At 47.7% G+C, this 21,328-nt stretch overlaps 2 protein-coding genes across 2 annotated transcripts in view; one reads left to right on the top strand and one right to left on the bottom strand.

Moving 5' to 3' along the window:
- LOC128696511 (43 kDa receptor-associated protein of the synapse) overlaps positions 1-21,328 on the top strand; it is a 519,541-nt gene that overhangs the window by 239,338 nt on the left and 258,875 nt on the right. The gene's annotated exons all lie outside the window — the stretch shown is intronic.
- On the bottom strand, positions 6,841-7,911 carry LOC138854028 (uncharacterized; the record flags this gene model as incomplete). The annotated part of the gene is made up of 3 exons (XM_070094623.1): positions 6,841-6,996; positions 7,234-7,647; positions 7,858-7,911. Coding segments are annotated over 3 exons (624 nt in total), but the record flags the coding sequence as incomplete, so codon positions are not given.

Below are 21,328 nucleotides of genomic sequence, written 5' to 3'. Positions count from 1 at the left end.
ATATATATATATATATATATATATATATATATGGTTTCCCCCGCATGCTGCTATGCATGATAATCTATGTAACTGTATTTGTGTATACCTGAATAAACTTACATGCGCTCAGTACGGTACAATTTATTCAGCGTTCATCAAATGACAATTTCTGTCATTCCCTCTGTGCCAGCCAGATTGGTTAACAGATAGGTCGGTTCGGCTGTATTTGGCATCCAGTCGTGCTGATTGGCTGGCAGGTTTATGCATCAACCATCTGGGTGAGAGGTTGATTCCAGCCGGCTGAATTGATGTTATACTTATACCCAGTGGATGGAGTCAGTCTCTCGCTAGCAGGCTGGGTACGCTTACTCCTCTCTCTCTTTAAGAGGTGAAAGCCAATCGTAGTGAGGGAAATCACTTTGCTCTTTCAATCATTATTATTTTGCTGCTCTGTCGCACTTTGTATACTTTGTAAATTTTGGTGGGGGGAATTTACGGGCACTGGGAAAACTGCACTTGGTGTTTAACTTTGCCTTTATTCTCGCTGTTTGTTGCTCGCCTGGAGAATTAATTTACCACTAGGTATGACCCCCATTCCACACACACACACACACACACACACACACACACACACACACACACACACACACACACACACACACACACACACACACACACACACACACACACACACACACACACACACACACACACACACTCACACACATACATATACACTGACGAAAAGAAACACTGGAAGGGAGATAGATAGATAGATAGATAGATAAAGAGAGAGAGAGAGAGAGAGAGAGAGAGAGAGAGAGAGAGAGTGGAGGAGAGAGAGATGGAGAGAAAGAGGGAGAGAGAGAGAGAGAGAAAGAGAGAGTTTACAAGGAAAAAAGCACACCATCACACAGATATTACCAGTTTCACTACTACCACCACCAGCATCACAAGCACCACCAGCACTGCCAGTACTACCAATTTCACCATCACCACCACCACCACCACCACCACCACCACCACCACCACCACCACCACCACCACAACTTCAGTTCCTACTCCTTAATATCAACGTAGCTTTGTTGACCAATACATAGCGGAGTTCCTGTCATGTTTGCTCCTTGCTCTGTGTACGTGTGTGTGTATGTGTGTGTGTGTGTGTGTGTGTGTGTGTGTGTGTGTGTGTGTGTGTGTGTGTGTGTGTGTGTGAACACAGTCACACATACACTGGAGCACCATTCGCAGTATCTATATACAGTAAAGTTTTCTGCTGGAGATCTCGTTATCTGCAGCCAACGACTTAAAATTTCATTTCAATTCATATTTGCTGCAGAAAGATGGCAGGCAATATAGCTGGAGACACACACACACACACACACACACACACACACACACACACACACACACACACACACACACACACACACACACACACACACACACACACACACATATCCAGTGCCCCCACCCACCTCATTACAATTTCCACCCTTACAGCAACTACCCATAGTTCCTCTTCAGGTCTCCCACTTCCCCAACCCCAACGTACCCCCCAGACTATAGTTTTGGAAAAGAAGTTGAAGGTTTGATATACAAATGCAGACAGAACAACAAATAAGTGCGAGGAGTGGCATGAAAGAATCAAAGAGACATCCCCAGACATAATAGCACTCACCGAAACGAAACTCACCAGGATGATAACAGATGCAGTCTTTCCATCCGGGTATCAGATCCTCAGGAAAGATAGAGGGAGGAGAGGGGGAGGAGGAGTTGCACTGCTCATTAAAAACCGGTGGGGATTTGAGGAAATGGAAGGAAAGGATGGAATGTGCAAAAAGGACTACTTAGTACAAACAATCCAGTCTGAGGGCCATAAGATGGTAATTGCAGTAATGTACAATGCGGCACAGAACTGCAGGAGGCCAAGAGAAGAATACGATGAGAGCAACAGAGCAATGGTTGACACACTAGCCGAGGTGGCCAGAAGAGCTCGCATGGGGGGAGCAAAGTTACTAGTTATGAGTGATTTCAATCACAAGGAGATTGACTGGGAAAGCCTGGAGCCCCATGAGGGGTCCCGAAACATGGAGAGCCAAGATGATGGATGTGGTACTGGAAAACTTCATGCATCAACATGTTACAAACACTACCAGAGAGAGAGAGGTGAGGATGATCCAGCAAGACTGGACCTTGTATTCACCTTGAGTAGTTCGGACATCGATGATAAAAAGTATGAGAGGCCGCTTGGTGCTAGTACTCACGTGGTTCTGTGCTTTGATTGCATAGTTGAGCTACAAGTGGAGAGAGCAGCAGGAATATGACAGGAAAAACCAAACTACAAAATGGGAGACTACACAGGCATGAGGAACTTACTGCAAGACGTTCAGTGGGAGAGAGATCTGGCAGGAAAACCAGTAAAAGAAATGATGGACTATGTGGCAACAAAATGCAAGGAGGCAGAGGAGATGTTTGTTCCCAAGGGAAACAGAAATAATGAGAAGACCAGAACGAGTCCTTGGTTCACCCAAAGGTGTAGTGAGGCAAAAACTAAAACTAGGTGCACTAGAGAATGGAAAGGGTACAGAAGACAAAGGACACAGGAAAATAAAGAGATCAGCCGAAGAGCCAGAAATGAATATGCACAGATAAGAAGGGAGGCTCAGCAACAATACGAAAATGACATAGCGTCGAAAGTCACGTCTGACCTGAAGCTGTTGTATAGCCACATCAGGAGGAAAACAATAGTCAAGGACCATGTAATCAGGCTGAGGAAGGATGGTGGGGAGTTCACAAGAAACGACCAAGAGGTATGTGAGGAGTTCAACGTGAGATTTAAAGAAGTATTTACAGTGGAAACAGGTACGATTCCAGGAATTCATAACAGGGAGGTACACCAACAAGTGCTTGATGAGGTACACATAACCGAGGAGAAAGTGAAGAAGCTGCTATGTGAACTTGATACCTCAAAGGTGGTGGGACCAGACATCTCTCCGTGGGTCCTTAGAGAGGGAGCAGAGACACTGTGTGTGCCACTAATAAAGGTCTTCAACACATCCATTGAAACTGGGCAGCTGCCTGAGGTATGGAAGATGGGAAATTTAATCCCAATTTTTAAAAAAAGAAGACAGACAAAAGGTATTACAGACCTGTGTCACTAATGTGTATAGTATGGAAAGTCATGGAGAAGATCATCAAGAGGAGAGTGGTGGATCATCTGGAAAGAAACAAGCGTATAATCGACAACCAGCGTGGTTTCAGGGAAGGAAAATCCTTTGTCACAAACCTACTGGAGTTTTATGACAAGGTGACAGAAGTAAGACGTGAGAGAGAGAGGTGGATAGACTGCATTTTCTTGGACTGCAAGAAGGCCTTCGACGCAGTTCCTCACTTAATGCAAAAGTTAGAGGATCAGGCACACATAACAGGAAAGACATTGCAATGGTTCAAAGAATATTTGACAGGGAGGCAACAACGAGTCATGGTGCGTGACGAGGTGTCAGGGTGGGCGCCTGTGACAAGCGGGGTTCCACTTGGGTGAGTCCTAGGATTCACTCCCAAAAGGATGAATTGGCAAATCAATAATAATAGGTTTAAAAAACCAGGAAGAAGCACCATGTTAACATGATAACTACCCTCACCACCACATGTTAACTACCCTCACCACCACATGTTAACATGATAACTACCCTCACCACCACATGTTAACATGATAACTACCATCACCACCACATGTTAACAAGATAACTACCTTCACCACCACATGTCAACATGATAACTACCCTCACCACCACATGTCAACAAGATAACTACCCTCACTACCACATGTCAACATGATAACTACCCTCACCACCACATATTAACATGATAACTACCCTCACTACCACATGTCAACATGATAACTACCCTCACCACCACATGTCAACGTGATAACTACCCTCACTACCACATGTCAACATGATAACTATCCTCATCACATGTCAACATGATAACTATCCTCACCACCACATGTTAACATGATAACTATCCTCACCCACCACATGTTAACATGACAAATGTCCTCACGACTACATGTCAACATAACTACCCTCACCACCAGTCAACATAACAACTACCATCACGACCACTTGTCAACATGATAACTACCTTCACCACCACATGTTAACATGATAACTACCCTCACCACATGTTAACATGATAACTACCCTCACTGCCACATGTCAACATGGCAACTACCCTCACCACCACATGTTAACATGATAACTACCTTCACCACCATATGTCAACATGACAACTACCATCACGACCACTTGTCAATATGACAACTACCATCACGACCACTTGTCAACATGATAACTACCATCACGAGCACTTGTCAACATGACAACTACCCTCACCACCACATGTTAACATGATAACTACCTTCGCCACCACATATCAACATGACTACCATCACGACTACTTGTCAACACGATAACTACCTTCACCACCACATGTTAACATGATAACTACCCTCACCACATGTTAAAATGATAACTACCCTCACTACCAAATGTCAACATGATAACTACCCTCACCACCACATGTCAACATGACAACTACCCTCACCACCACATGTTAACATGATAACTACCTTCACCACCACATGCCAACATGACAGCTACCATCACGACCACTTGTCAACATGATAACTACCATCACGACCACTTGTCAACATAACTACCTTTACCACATGTCAACATGATAGCTACCCTCACCACCACATGTCAACATGATAACTACCCTCACGAACACATGTCAACATAACTACCCTAACGATAACATGTCAACAAGATAGTTATCTTGTTGACTACGTTGACAACCACTTATCAACATGATAACTTCCCCTCAAGACCACAAGTCAACATGATAACTACCCTCACGACCACATGTCAACATGATAACTACCCTCACGACCACATGTCAACATGATAACTACCTTGACGACCAATTATCAACATGATAATTTCCCTCACGATTACTTGTCAACATGATAACTACCGTCACTACCACATGTTAACATGATAACTACCCTTACGACCATTTATTAATAAGATTACCATCACGACCACGTGTTAACATGATAGCTCCCCATACGACCACTTATTAACAAGGTAACTACCGTCACGACCACATGTTAACATGATAGCTACCCTTACGACCACTTACTAACAAGATAACTACCGTCACGACTACATGTTAACATAATACCTACTCTTACGACCACTTATTAACAAGATAACTACCGTCACGACCACATGTTAACATGATAGCTACCCTTACGACCACTTATTAACAAGATTACAACCTTGACAACCACTTGTCACTATGATACTGTAGCAACCTCAACGACTCCACACATTTGTCAACATGAACTTAACGACCCACACACTTGTCAACATAACCTTAACGACCCACACACTTGTCAGCATAATCTTAACGACCCCACACACTTGTCAGCGTAACCTTAACGACCCACACACATGTCAACATAACCTTAACGACCCACACACTTGTCAACATAACCTTAACGACCCCACACACTTGTCAACATGACACTGTAGCGACCTTAACGACCCCACACACACTTGTCAACATGACACTGTAGCAACCTTAACGACCCCACACACACACTTGTCAACATGACACTGTAGCGACCTTAACGACCCCACACACTTGTCAACATGACACTGTAGCGACCTTAACGACCCCACACACACTTGTCAACATGACACTGTTGCGACCTTAACGACCCCACACACACTTGTCAACATGACACTGTAGCGACCCTAACAACCCCACACACACTTGTCAACATGACACTGTAGCGACCTTAACGACCCCACACACACTTCTCAACATGACACTGTAGCGACCTTAACGACCCCACACACACTTGTCAACATGACACTGTAGCGACCTTAACGACCCCACACACACTTGTCAACATGACACTGTAGCGACCCTAACGACCCCACACACACTTGTCAACATGACACTGTAGCGACCTTAACGACCCCACACACACTTGTCAACATGACACTGTAGCGACCTTAACGACCCCACACACACTTGTCAACATGACACTGTAGCGACCTTAACGACCCCACCCACACTTGTCAACATGACACTGTAGCGACCTTAACGACCCCACACACACTTGTCAACATGACACTGTAGCGACCTTAACGACCCCACACACACTTGTCAACATGACACTGTAGCGACCTTAACGACCCCACACACACTTGTCAACATGACACTGTAGCGACCTTAACGACCCCACACACACTTGTCAACATGACACTGTAGCGACCTTAACGACCCCACACACACTTGTCAACATGACACTGTAGCGACCTTAACGACCCCACACACACTTGTCAACATGACACTGTAGCGACCTTAACGACCCCACACACACTTGTCAACATGACACTGTAGCGACCTTAACGACCCCACACACACTTGTCAACATGACACTGTAGCGACCTTAACGACCCCACAAACACTTGTCAACATGACACTGTAGCGACCTTAACGACCCCACACACACTTGTCAACATGACACTGTAGCGACCTTAACGACCCCACACACACTTGCAAGAAGCTCACAACAACCAGAAATAATATTTACAAAAGTGAGGAAGGAGGAAGAGCAACAATTTGAAATAAACTAGGTAAGGACAAAATAGAGCAAAATCTATTATTTAAGTTTGTAAAAGCCAAAGTTAATGTGAAAGGCAAAATAGAATCTAGGAAAGTCAGGAAAACAGGGATGAGAAGAAGTGAGAAATGCTAACAAGAAATTTTTAGTGTTTACTGAAGATGACAGTCTGAGTGTGGACCATTTGAAGCCCAAACATCCAGTGTGGTGGCGGTGGTGGTGGTGGTGATGGTGGTGGTGGTGGTGGTGGTGGTGGTGGTGTTGGTGGTGGTGGTGGTGGTGGTGGTGGTGGTGGTGGTGGTGGTGGTGGTGGTGGTGTTGGTGGTGGTGGTGGTGGTGGTGGTGGTGGTGGTGTTGGTGGTGGTGGTGGTTGTTGTGGTGGTGGTGGTGTTGTTGTTGGTGGTGGTGGTGGTGGTGGTGGTGGTGGTGTTGGTGGTGGTGGTGGTGGTGGTGGTGGTGTTGGTGGTGGTGGTGGTGTTGGTGGTGTTGGTGGTGGTGGTGGTGGTGTTGGTGGTGGTGGTGGTGATGGTGGTGTTGTTGGTGGTGGTGGTGGTGGTGGTGGTGGTGGTGGTGTTGGTGGTGGTGGTGGTGGTGGTGGTGGTGGTGTTGGTGGTGGTGGTGGTGGTGGTGGTGGTGGTGTTGGTGGTGGTGGTGGTGGTGTTGGTGTTGGTGGTGGTGGTGGTGGTGTTGGTGGTGGTGGTGTTGGTGGTGGTGGTGGTGGTGGTGGTGGTGGTGGTGTTGGTGGTGGTGGTGATGGTGGTGTTGGTGGTGGTGGTGGTGTTGGTGGTGGTGGTGGTGTTGGTGGTGGTGGTGGTGGTGGTGTTGGTGGTGGTGGTGTTGGTGGTGGTGGTGGTGTTGGTGTTGGTGGTGGTGGTGTTGGTGGTGGTGGTGGTGTTGGTGGTGGTGGTGGTGTTGGTGGTGGTGGTGTTGGTGGTGGTGGTGGTGGTGGTGTTGGTGGTGGTGGTGGTGGTGGTGGTGGTGTTGGTGGTGATGGTGGTGGTGTTGGTGGTGGTGTTGGTGGTGGTGGTGTTGGTGGTGGTGGTGGTGTTGGTGGTGTTGGTGGTGGTGGTGGTGTTGGTGGTGGTGGTGGTGGTGGTGGTGGTGTTGGTGGTGGTGTTGGTGGTGGTGTTGGTGGTGGTGGTGGTGTTGGTGGTGGTGGTGTTGGTGGTGTTGGTAGTGGTGGTGGTAGTGGTGGTGGTGGTGGTGGTGGTGGTGGTGGTGGTGGTGTTGGTGGTGGTGGTGGTGGTGGTGGTGGTGGTGGTGGTGTTGGTGGTGGTGTTGGTGGTGGTGTTGGTGGTGGTGGTGGTGTTGGTGGTGGTGGTGGTGGTGTTGGTGGTGTTGGTAGTGGTGGTGGTGGTGGTGGTGGTGGTGGTGGTGGTGGTGGTGGTGGTGGTGGTGGTGGTGTTGGTGGTAGTGGTGTTGGTGGTGTTGGTGTTGATGGTGGCGGTGCTGGTGGTGTTGCTGGTGGTGCTGCTGGTGTTGGTAGTGCTACTGGTGGTGTTGGTGGTGGTGGGGTTGGTGGTGCTGGTGGTGTTGGTAGTGCTGGTGTTGGTGGTGCTGGTGGTGTTGGTGGTGTTGCTGGTGGTGTTTGTGGTGTTGGTGGTGTTGGTGGCGGTGGTGTTGGTGGCGGTGTTGATGGTGGTGTTGGTGCTGATTGTGGTGTTAGTGGTGGTGGTGTTGGTGGTGGTGCTGGTTGTGGTGTTAGTGGTGTTGGTGGTGGTGGTGTTGCTGGTTGTGGTGTTAGTGGTGTTGGTGGTGGTGGTGTTGCTGTTGGTGTTGGTGGTGGTTTTGGTGGGGCTGGTGGAGTTGGTGGTGATGGTGTTGGTGGTGTTGTTGGTGGTGCTGGTGGAATTGGTGTTGATAGTGATGGTGTTGGTGGTGTTGTTGGTGGCGTCGTTGGTGGTGCTGGTGGTTGTGGTGTTGTTGTTGTTGGTGGTAGTGGTGGTGGAGATGGTGGTGGTGGTAGGTGTGTTGGTGGTGGTGTTGGTCTTGATAGTCTTGGTGGTGTTGGTGGTAGTGGTGTTGGTGATGGTGGCAGTGGTCGTGGCGGTGGCGGTAGTGGTGGTGGTGGTGGTGGTAGTTGTGGTAGTGGTAGTAGTTGTGGTGGTGGTGTTGGTTATGGTGGATGTTGTAGTGATGGTAGTTGTGGTGGTGGTGGGGTTGGTGAAGGTGTTGCTGGTAGTTGTGGTGGTGGTAGTTGTGGTGGTGGTGCTGTTGGTGGTGGTAGTGTTGGTGGTGTTGTTGGAGGTGGTAGTGTTGATGGTGGTGGTGGTTGTGTTGTTGTTGTTGGTGGTGTTGGTGGTAGTTGTGGTGTTGGTGGTGGTGTTAGTGGTGGTGTTGTTGGTAGTTGTGTTGTTGGTGGTTGTGGTGGTGGCGGTGGAGTTGGTGGTGGTGTTGGTGGTGGTGTTGTTGGTGGTGGTGGTAGTTGTGGTGTTGGTGTTGTTGTTGGTGGTAGTGGTGATGTTGGTAGTGGTGGTGGTGGTGTTGGTAGTGGTGGTAGTTGTGTTGGTGGTGGTGTTGGTAGTGGTGGTAGTTGTGTTGGTGGTGGTGGTGGTGGTAGTGGTGGTGGTGTTGGTGGTGATGGTGATGGTGGCAGTGGTGGTGGTGGTAGTGGTGGCGGCGGTGGTAGTTGTGGTGGTGGTACTGTTGGTGGTGGTGGTGGTGTTGGTTATGGTGAAAGTGGTAGTAGTGGTAGTTGTGGTGGTGGTGATGTTGGTTATGGTGGATGTGGTAGTAGTGATAGTTGTGGTGGTGGTGGGGTTGGTGGTGGTGGTGGTGTTGGTGGTAGTTGTGGTGGTGCTGTTGGTGGTGGTAGCGATGGTAGTGGTCGTAGTAGTGGTGCTGGTAGTGGTGGTAGTGGTTGTGGTGGTGGTAGCGGTGGTGATGGTAGTGGTGGTGGAAGCGGTGGTGGTGGTGGTGTTGTTGATACCATTGGTTGTTTTGGTGATATTGATGTGAAGGTGGTAAGAGAGAGAGAGAATTTGGTACAGTGATCACAACTATAATAGAACCTGTGTTTCCGGACACAACTAAGTACTTATAACAAGAGAAAGTGTTAAGTGGTGAGGAGGGTGAGTGTCAGAGGAGCAGCTGGAGTTGTCAGGAAGTACCAGCAGGGAAACACTAGTTACCTGCCAAGAGTTGTCAGGAAAATTGATGCTTAAGAAACAGCAAAACAATGTTTGGAATGGTAGATGAGAGAGAAAAACAATGTTTGGAATGGTAGAGGAAAATAGTTAAGGTAGACAAGGGGATAAAGTGGTAGCTACATATACAAACATGGGACAGGGAAAAATAAGTGATGGGGTAAATGAGACAGAGAAAACAAGGGTTGTGGGAGAGAGAAACGGAAGAAGTGGATAAAATTCATAAGATTGGAAATTAGGAGACCAAAGATAACCGAGTGAGTGGGAGGTCAGGGAGTGGGGAGTGGAGTGTGGGTGGTGAGGGAGTGGGGAGTGGAGTGTGGGTGGTCAAGGAGTGGGGAGTGGAGTGTGGGTTTTTCATGGAGTGGGGAGTGGAGTGTGGGTGGTCAGGGAGGGGGGAGTGGAGTGTGGGTGGTCAAGGAGTGGGGAGTGGAGTGTGGGTTTTTCAAGGAGTGGGGAGTGGAGTGTGGGTGGTCAAGGAGTGGGGAGTGGAGTGTGGGTGGTCAAGGAGTGGGGAGTGGAGTGTGGGTGGTCAAGGAGTGGGGAGTGGAGTGTGGGTGGTTAGGGAGTGGGGAGTGGAGTGTGGGTGGTCAGGGAGTGCGGTGTGGAGTGTGGGTAGTCATGGAGTGCGGTGTGGAGTGTGGGTAGTCATGGAGTGCGGTGTGGAGTGTGGGTGGCCAGGGAGTGGGGAGTGGAGTGTGGGTGGTCAGGGAGTGGGGAGTGGAGTGTGGGTGGTCAGGGAGTGGGGAGTGGAGTGTGGGTGGTCAAGGAGTGGGGAGTGGAGTGTGGGTGGTCAGGGAGTGCGGTGTGGAGTGTGGGTGGTCAGGGAGGGGGGAGTGGAGTGTGGGTGGTCAAGGAGTGGGGAGTGGAATGTGGGTTTTTCAAGGAGTGGGGAGTGGAGTGTGGGTGGTCAAGGAGTGGGGAGTGGAGTGTGGGTGGTCAAGGAGTGGGGAGTGGAGTGTGGGTGGTCAAGGAGTGGGGAGTGGAGTGTGGGTGGTTAGGGAGTGGGGAGTGGAGTGTGGGTGGTCAGGGAGTGCGGTGTGGAGTGTGGGTAGTCATGGAGTGCGGTGTGGAGTGTGGGTGGCCAGGGAGTGGGGAGTGGAGTGTGGGTGGTCAGGGAGTGCGGTGTGTAGTGTGGGTGATCAGGGAGAGGGGAGTGGAGTGTGGGTGGTCAGGGAGTGGGGTGTGGAGTGTGGGTGGTCAGTGAGTGGGGTGTGGAGTGTGGGTGGTCATGGAGTGGAGTGTGTAGTGTGGGTGGTCAGGGAGTGGGGTATGGAGTGTGGGTGGTCAGGGAGTGGGGTGTGGGTGGTCAGGGAGTGCGGTGTGGAGTGTGGGTGGTCAGGGAGTGGGGAGTGGAGTGTGGGTGGTCAGGGAGTGCGGTGTGGAGTGTGGGTGGTCAGGGAGTGGGGTGTGGAGTGTGGGTGGTCAGGGAGTGGGGTGTGGAGTGTGGGTGGTCAGAGAGGAGTGGGGTGTGGAGTGTAGGTTGTTAGGGAGGAGTGGGGTGTGGAGTGTGGGTTGTCAGGAAGGAGTGGGGTGTGGAGTGCGGGTGGTCAGAGAGAAGTGGAGTGTGGGTGGTCAGGGAGCAGTGGAGTGTGGGTGGTCAGGGAGCAGTGGAGTGTGGGTGGTCAGGGAGGAGTGGGGTGTGGAGTGTGGGTGGTCAGCGAGTGGGGTGTGGAGTGTGGGTGGTCAGGGAGTGGGGTGTGGAGTGTGGGTGGTCAGGGAGTGGGGTGTGGAGTGTGGGTGGTCAGGGAGTGGGGTGTGGAGTGTGGGTGGTCAGGGAGTGGGGTGTGGAGTGTGGGTGGTCAGGGAGTGGGGTGTGGAGTGTGGGTGGTCAGGGAGTGGGGTGTGGAGTGTGGGTGGTCAGGGAGTGCGATGTGGAGTGTGGGTGGTCAGGGAGTGGGGAGTGGAGTGTGGGTGGTCAGGGAGTGTGGGTGATCAGGGAGTGGGGTGTGGAGTGTGGGTGGTCAGTGAGTGGGTTGTGGAGTGTGGGTGGTCAGGGAGTGGGGTGTAGAGTGTGGGTGGTCAGGGAGTGGGGTGTAGAGTGTGGGTGGTCAGGGAGGAGTGGGGTGTGGAGTGTAGATTGTTAAGGAGGAGTGGGGTGTGAAGTGTGGGTTGTCAGGGAGGAGTGGAGTGTGGGTGGTCAGGGAGGAGTGGGGTGTGGAGTGTGGGTGGTCAGGGAGGAGTGGGGTGTGGAGTGTGGGTGGTCAGGGAGGAGTGGTGTGGAGCGTGGGTGGTCAGTGAGGAGTGGGGTGTAGAGTGTGGATGGTCAGGAAGGAGTGGGGTGTAGAGTGTGAATGGTTAGGAGTGTTGGTAGTCAGGGAGTGGGGTATGGAGTGTTGGTGATCAGGGAGGAGTGGGGTGTGGAGTGTGGGTGGTCGGGGAGGAGTGGGATGTGGGTGGTCAGGGAAGAGTGGGATGTGGAGTGTGGGTAGTCAGTGAGGAGAGGAGTGGGGGTGATCAGGCAGGAGTGGAGTGTCGGTGGTCAGTGATGAGTGGGGTGCAGAATGTGGATGGTCAGGGAGGAGTGTAGTGTGTGTGCTCAGGGAGTGGGGTGTGGAGTGTGGGTGGTGAGGGAGGAGTAAGGTGTGGAGTGTGGGTGGTCAGGGAGGACTGGGGTGTGGAGTGTGGGTGGTCAGAGAAGAGTGGGGTGTGGAGTGTGGGTGGTCAGAGAAGAGTGGGGTGTGGAGTGTGGGTGGTCTGGGAGGAGTGAGATGTGGAGTGTTGGTGGTCAGGGAGGAGTGGGGTATGGAGTGTGGGTGGTCATAGAGGAATGGGTTGTGAGGAGGAAGATTGTAGTGTGGTGACGGAGATTGTGGTGTGGAGAGAGAGGTTGTGGTCTAGGGGAGGAAGATTTGGTGTGGGAAGAGAGGTTGTTGTGCGTAGAGGAAGATTGTGGTGTGGGGAGAGAAGTTGTGGTGTGGGGGAGGAAGGGTGGGGCGTGGGGGACTAAGGGTGTGGTATGGTGAGAGGTTGTGGTGTGGGAAGGAAGGTTGTGCTGTGGGAAGAGAGGTTGTGGTGTGGGGAGGAAGGTTGTGGTGTGGGGAGGGAGGTTGTGGTGTGGGGAGGGAGGTTGTGGTGTGGGGAGGGAGGTTGTGGTGTGGGGAGGAAGGTTGTGGTGTGGGGAGGAAGGTTGTGGCGTGGGGGAGGAAGGTTGTGGGGAGGAAGGTTGTTGTGCGGGGAGGAAGGTTTGGTGTGGGGAGGAAGGTTGTGGTGTGGGGAGGGAGGTTGTGGTGTGGGGAGGGAGGTTGTGGTGTTGGAAGGAAGGTTGTGGTGTTGGGAGCAAGGTTGTGGTGTTGGGAGGAAGGTTGTGGTGTGGGGAGGAAGGTTGTGGTGTGGGGAGGAATTTTGTGGTGTGGGGAGGAAGGTTGTGGTGTGGGGAGGAAGGTTGTGGTGCGGGGAGGAAGGTTTGGTGTGGGGAGGAAGGTTGTGGTGTGGGGAGGAAGGTTGTGGTGTGGGAAGGAAGATTGTGGCGTGGGGAGGAAGGTTGTGGTGTGGGAAGGAAGATTGTGGCGTGTGGAGGAAGATTGTGGTGTAGGGAGGGAGGTTGTGGTGTGGGGGAGGTTGTGATATGGGGAGGTTGTGATATGGGGAGGTTGTGTTGTGGGGGAGGTTGTGGTGTGGAAAAAGAGGTTGTGGTGTGGGGAGGAAGGTTGTAGTGTGGGGTGGGAGGTTGTGATGTGGGGGAGGTTGTGGTGTGGGGAAAGAGGTTGTGGTGTGGGGAGGAAAGTTGTGGTGTGGGAGGTTGTGGTGTGGGGGAGGCTGTGGTGTTGGGAAAGAGGTTGTGGTGTGGGGAGATAGTGGTGTGGGGGGAGGTTGTAGTGTGGGAGAAGGTTGTGGTGTTGGGAAAGAGGTTGTGGTCTGGGGAGGAAGGTTGTGGTGTGGGTGGAGGTTATAGTGTGGGGAGGAAGGTTGTGGTGTGGGGAAAGAGGTTATGGTGTGGATTGGGAGGTTGGGGTGTGGGGGGAGGTTGTGGTGTTGGGAAAGAGGTTGTGGTGTGGGGAGGAAAGTTGTGTGTGGGGTGGGAGGTTGTAGTGTGGGGAGGGAGTGTTGGGTGAGGATGGATGTTAAATAATGATGTACTAGAGAGAAGATAGTGAAAGAGTTTGGTGTGGGAAGGAGTGTATGGAGGTGTGGGGGTGGTGGTGGGAGTGGGGGTTGGGGTGGTGGGGTTGGTGGTTGGGTGGTGGGGGTGTGAGTTGGGGTGGTGGTGGTGGGGGTGGGAGTTGGGGTGGTTGTGGGAGTGAGGGTTGGGGTGGTGGTGGGGTTGGGGGTTGGTGGTTGGAGCTTTAAGGGATAGGTCGGAATGGTAGGGCTTCCCTTATGCTACCTGGTGAGGGTGTTAAGCAACATTGTGGACTGGACCGTACCTGAATAGTGGTGGATGGTGAAGAACCAGAGTGATTGGTAGTGGATAGTGCATCACCTTAGTCGTTGATAGTGGAAGGTGGATGACTTCAATGGTCGTTGGTGGATGGTGAATGAGGATGGTGGTGAATAATCTTAATGGTTAGCGGTTGGTATTGAATGACCTTAATGGTTGGTAGTGGTTAAAAAGTCTGCGTGGCGTGTTAATGGACTAAGGACATTATAGGTCGAGAGGGAACTTTATCAGTTTTTTTTTCACATTTTAGGACGATGTAAGATTGCTGTAGACTTTAAGGTACTTTGAAGATTGTAGGACCTTAATGAACTTTGAGGATTTTTGTAGGACCTTAAGGAATTTTGATGATTGTTGTAGAACGTTAGGGAAATTTGAGGATTGTTGTAGGACCTTAAGGAACTTTGAGGATTGTTGTAGGACCTTCAGGAGCTTTAAGGAGGCAAAGGAGACTTTAGGAGACTGGTTATTGATGGGATTACCTTAAAGGACATTGTTGGGGTAGTAAGGAACAACACAGGACATGTTCAGAGTGTGGAAAATATTCAGGGACACAAGGGAATGGTAGGGATGGTGGGAAACACTGACGAATAAGGGACCATTGAGGAACGGAGTGAACCCACACAAGGAAATACCAAATAACATTTGACTGTAATAGGCAGTGAGGGAGAGGGTGAGGGAGATAGATGGTGAGAATCGGTGAAGGACAGATTGTGTGGGAAGGATAAAGGGAGAGAGAGAGAAAGAGAGAATGAGGGAGAGATTGAGGGAGGGAGCAGCCGTGGTGGACCAACCATTAGGGAAGTTCGCCTGAGGAGGTTAAAGGAGACGGGAGAACCTGTTACCTCGCTACACGACTGCTGCTGTGGTGGTGCTGTTGGTGGTGGCGCAAGTAGCAAGGCTAAATATAATTTCCCACACGGCTACAGGAGCAGCACCATGCTTGTGCTGTTATGTTTTCTGATTTGTTTTTGTATTTGCAGCTGTCGTAGCACTTTCTACATAGTCTTGTAACCTAGCACATTGTTCTACAGCTGTAACAGTGCATTGCCTTGTAACCCACCACACTGTTCTAATACTGTAACATTAAATAATCTTGTAACCTACCACATTGTTCTAACACTGTAACATGTAACTATATATGTGGGTTATTTGAATGCGCGTAGGTGTAGAATGGATGCGAAGAAAGAATTAATGTCCCAGTTCTAAGCGAAACGAAACTAAAGGGGGTGGGAGAATTTCAGGGGGGAGGTGTAAATGGGATTAGTTAGGTTTATCTGAGAGAATCAGAGCTAAGAAAAGAAAAAAATGATCAATTATGAAAAAAAAGAGAACATAAGTGTATAAATTCAAGAATTATGTGGATTAGAATAAAGGTGGGAGGTGAAAAGTGGGCAATAGTAAGTGTTTATTCACGTGGGAATTAGAGGAGTGCAAAGGAGAGAGAGAGATTTGGGGAGATTTAGGGACTTGTGAACCAATTAGGAAAATAATTCTTGAGAGGCATGAATGCTAAAGTGAGAGAAACTGCTGTAGAAGGTGTAGTAGGTATTATTATTATTATTATTATTATTATAATTTATCATAATTATTATCACTATTATTATTAGATCATTATTTAATTATAGCAACAGTGAGAGTAAGAGCCTAAGGGGTAGATGGGAGTACAAGGAGAGCGTTATCAGAAGAAATGAAAGTTTACAAATTTAATTAGGAAATACATTATTTTCCGGCATTATTATAAGACACGCTTTTTTCCCCAACAAAAATAATCTCAGAGGATCATGGTGCGCCTTATAACATTTAAGTCAGGAACAAGTGTAGCTCTGGGTCACTGGCAAGTGGTGGTTTTAGTTCTGCGGCACTGGTAAACTAGGCACCAAACACCCCCTTACAAAACTATTTCCCAGATTACTTTAGAGCGATTAGTAATTATTATAAATTTTAATTTATGTATGACCAGTAAGTATTGAGTAGACCAGCTTAGCAGTTGTGAATTTATGTAAAGTAGCAGTCTGTAAACAACAGGTAGCCATGTTTGTTTTGATGGTGTAGTACACAACAAACTGTGCAATTCCCACCTTTGTCAGCAACACTGTACAGATAAGCAGCCAGTATTGCATTTTATATTTTTCCCAGAATAAGTCTGCCAAAATTTGGGGTGTACCGTATGCTTATGTGCCTTATATATTGGAAAATACGGGTGTTAGGACAAGATACAGTATAAGCAACTATTGGGAGAAAGGTGGGCTAGAGTACAAGTATTGAGGAAGGGGTCGAGGAAGTATGGAGTAGATTTAAGAATGCTATGTTACGTAACTAAGTCAGCAAGCATAGAACTCAGCAGGATAAAGCAAGGGCAAGGCTAACAAGCAAAGGGTGGATTTCTTTACCTATATATTTCTTCGCCAATATATATACACACTGTGTACAATATTAATAAGAGAAAGAGACAGATTGGAATGGTACAAATGAGAGGCACTCAAAGCATTAGTGGTCAAGACCAGTGTGAGAGGAAGTCTGCCACTCAGCCACTGAAATAGCTTCCACGTGAATTCGGGTTTAAACTGGATAATAAGCACGAGTGGGGCCCCAGAACTGCTACACTCTGAACTGCCAGTTCACTGGTCGAGAGGGCATGCTGAATGGTCGTGTGACGAACGTCGAATAAAATATAACATACTCGGAACACTCCACACTATGTTAGAGTGTGCAGCAGGAGTTTGTGGGCATAGGAGGGTGTGTGTGGGAGGGAACAGGAATGACTGTTAGAAGGACGAGGTTCAGAGGGAGGTAAGGGAGAAAAAGTTAGCATCTGAAAGGTTTTTATAATGTAGAACTGATTTAAGGAGGGTGGAATATAACGAGAGTAAAAGAGGGGTTAAAAGAGTGGTGAGGAAGTGTAAAAGGAGAGCTAATGAGAGAGTGGGTAAAATTTTATCAACAAATTTGACTGAGAATAAGAAAAAGAAATTGGATTTCGGAAAGTCTGAAAGTCTAGGGAACAAATGGAGTAAACATTTAAAAATAATAGAGGGGAGCCATTAAATGGAAGGAGGTGGAGGAACTGGGGAAGCTGGAGGGAATATTTTAAAGAGTTATTGAATGTTGATGAAAAGAAGGAGGCAGGATTTTTTGCATTGGCATTGAACTATAACCGTTTTTTAGGAGTGAGAAAGAGCCCGTTGTGCATGTGGGGAATACGTAGGAGGTTACTTAAAGCTGCAAATAATTTTTATGTGGATGGTGAGGTTCAGGTTTGGACATGTAGAAGAGAGGGAGATTATTTTTTCCAGTGAATGTAGACCTTAGACAGGGATATGTGATGTCACCATGGTTGTTTAACATTTTTTAGATGGGGTTGTAAAAGAAGTAAACGGCTGGGTGTTGGGGAGAAACGTGGGATTAAAAGATAATTAATCTAATGCAAAGTATGAATGTTCATAGTTGCTTTTTGTTGATGACACTGTATTTTTTGGGAGATTTGAAGAGAAATTGGAAAGGTTGCTAGACGAATTTGAGAGAAAATGTAAAGCAAGGAAATGAAAAGTGAACATAAGAAAGAGTAAGGTGATGAGAGTATCAAAATAAATTTAGGCAATAACAAGTTGGATATGACTTATTGGTGGATGGTTCTATAACAGATGAGATGAACCATAGAGTTATTGAAGAAAATAAAAATATTGGTGGTGCATTGAGGCATTTGAGACAAAGAACTTTATCCGTGGAGGCAAAAAGGCGAATTTACCAGAGTATAGTGGTACCAACATTGTTGTATGGATGTGAAGATAAGATAAGATAAGATAAGATAAGATTTCGTTCGGATTTTTAACCCCGGAGGGTTAGCCACCCAGGATAACCCAAGAAAGTCAGTGCGTCATCGAGGACTGTCTAACTTATTTCCATTGGGGTCCTTAATCTTGTCCCCCAGGATGCTACTCACACCAGTCGACTAACACCCAGGTACCTATTTGCTGCTAGGTGAACAGGACAACAGGTGTAAGGAAACGTGTCGAAATGTTTCCACCCGCCGGGAATCGAACCCGGGCCCTCCGTGTGTGAAGCGGGAGCTTTAGCCACCAGGCCACCGGGCCTGGGTTTTAAACGTCTCAGCGAGGAAGAGGCTGGATGCAGTGGAAATGTCGTGTTCGAGAGCAATGTGTGGTGTGAATTTTATGTAGAAAATTCGGAGTTTGGAGTTTAGGTGTGAGTTACCAAAAGTATTATTTAGTGGGCTGTTGAGGTGGTTTGTACATTAGAGTGGATGGAGCAAAATAGGATGACATGGAGGGTGTGTAAATCTGGAGTGGAGGGATATGAGTCGTCCTAGGAAAGACTGGAGGGAGGGGAGTAAAGAAGGTTTTGAGTGCTAGGAGCTTGGACATCAACAGGATTCTATGATCATGTCTGTTAGATAGGAATAAGTGGTGGCAATTGTTTTTTTATGATTTAATGTGTTGTTGGAGTGTGACCAAGGTAAAGTTTATAGAAGGATTCAGAAAAACTGGTTAGTCCTGGGGGTGGGAATTAGAGTGCCTGCCCTCTGAAGTAGTGGAGATGTTGCAGTTTGGAGCGGCATCTAAATTGTGATGTTAGTTCGGGTCTGTCAAGACATTGATTAAATGATTGACGATGAAAATGTTTTTCCTCTTTGTTGGGTCACCGTACCTTGATGATAAATTAGACACATGTGCAACTCTTGGGTATTTTTATTAAGGAAACGTTTCGCCACACAGTGGCTTCATCAGTCCATACACAGGAGAAGCATGAAGAACAGGAGGAGAATGAGGTAATCAGTCCCTCAACCTTGAGTCGATGTGGTCAGTCCATCAATCTTGAATAGAATACGGCATATGATCGAAGAAGGAGCTTATAAACCGAGGCAGGAGAGGTGCAGCAGTCGTAGGTAGTGTCACATTTGTCAAATGTGGAAGTAGGTCGACTCAAGGTTGAGGGACTGATTACCTCATTCTCCTCCTGTTCTTCATACTTCTCCTGTGTATGGACTGATGAAGCCACTGTGTGGCGAAACGTTTCCTTAATAAAGATACCCAAGAGTTGCACATGTGTCTAATTTATCAACGTGTCGGTTCTGTGAACCATTCATCTACAATCCTGTCAGACACTGCAACTTCTTGGGATCTTAATACTTGGGAATTCTTCGCTTGAATAACCCTTGGGCACGACCTACTTCCACATTGGACAAATGTGACACCACCTACGACTGCTGCACCTCTCCTACCAACGGTTTATAAGCTCCTTCTCCGCTCATATGCCGTATTCTATTCAAGATTGATGGACTGACCACATCGACTCAAGGTTGAGGGACTGATTACCTCATTCTCCTCCTGTTCTTCATTCTTCTCCTGTGTATGGACTGATGAAGCCACTGTATAGCGAAACGTCTCCTTAATAAAGATACCCAAGAGTTGCACATGTGTCTAATTTATCAACGTGTCGGTTCTGTGAACCATTCATCTACACCGTACCTTGGCGGGAGACTGCCGGTGTGTTAAGCAAAAGCTCTACACTTCATGTGAACTCGTATAACTTTTTCCCATATATATATTATATGGCACTTATCTATATTATGTGGCCCTTATCTACATTATGTGGCCCTTATCTACATTATGTGGCCCTTATCTACATTATGTGGCCCTTATCTACATTATGTGGCCCTTATCTACATTATGTGGCCCTTATCTACATTATGTGGCCCTTATCTACATTATGTGGCCCTTATCTACATTATGTGGCCCTTATCTACATTATGTGGCCCTTATCTACATTATGTGGCCCTTATCTACATTATGTGGCCCTTATCTACATTATGTGGTCCTTATCTACATTATGTGGCCCTTATCTACATTATGTGGCCCTTATCTACATTGTGGCCCTTATCTACATTATGTGGCCCTTATCTACATTGTGGCCCTTATCTACATTATGTGGCCCTTATCTACATTATGTGGCCCTTATCTACATTATGTGGCCCTTATCTACATTATGTGGCCCTTATCTACATTATGTGGCCCTTATCTACATTATGTGGCCCTTATCTACATTATGTGGCCCTTATCTACATTATGTGGCCCTTATCTACATTGTGGCCCTTATCTACATTATGTGGCCCTTATCTACATTGTGGCCCTTATCTACATTATGTGGCCCTTATCTACATTGTGGCCCTTATCTACATTATGTGGCCCTTATCTACATTATGTGGCCCTTATCTACATTATGTGGCCCTTATCTACATTATGTGGCCCTTATCTACATTATGTGGCCCTTATCTACATTATGTGGCCCTTATCTACATTATGTGGCCCTTATCTACATTATGTGGCCCTTATCTACATTATGTGGCCCTTATCTACATTATGTGGCCCTTATCTACATTATGTGGCCCTTATCTACATTATGTGGCCCTTATCTACATTATGTGGCCCTTATCTACATTATGTGGCCCTTATCTACATTATGTGGCCCTTATCTACATTACATAACACTTCTCTATACTGAACTCCATTATTCTTTATTTTTTGCTCACTTATTCAAAGTCTTCTTATAGTGATTTAATAAATTTTATTACTTATTTTGCGAAGAATTTTTGCACCATCCACAAACTTGTTCATATACTGTAGTGTTTTAGTCTTTCTGGTAATTTGCTTATATAAATTACAACTGTTATTATAGTATATCATATTTTTGATAATGCATGTCAGTTTTGGCAACTATCCCGCCTCTACTGACTTGATGATCTTAGCTAATGGTGTGGACAGTGCTTCTGCTGCCTTTCGCAAAGTTCATGGTGACACCTTGTCAGATGATTTTTTTCCTCTTCTCTTTTGTAAATAGTGTCCAGGACCTCTTCGTTTACTCTTTCCCCTAGGAATTCTAATATTGCCACCTGTTGCTACTGAAAAGAACTTTAAAACATATGTTCAACACTTCTCAGACTTTTTTTTTTTAATTTGTCGTGAGTTTTTCCTTGTTTAGTCGAATGAACTAATTTTTCAGTGTTGTCTTTCTTCTAATGTGGCTGTGAAGCAGTTTTGGCTCAGACTTGGTCTTTGCTGCTAGTATTTTCAAACTGTCTAGCTGGAGTCTACCTGG

The sequence above is a fragment of the Cherax quadricarinatus genome, chromosome 47 (genome assembly GCF_038502225.1).
Source record: "Cherax quadricarinatus isolate ZL_2023a chromosome 47, ASM3850222v1, whole genome shotgun sequence".
Taxonomy (NCBI): domain Eukaryota; kingdom Metazoa; phylum Arthropoda; class Malacostraca; order Decapoda; family Parastacidae; genus Cherax; species Cherax quadricarinatus.
The sequence above is the reverse complement of the archived record's forward strand: the minus strand, read 5'-3'. Positions and strand labels throughout refer to the sequence as shown.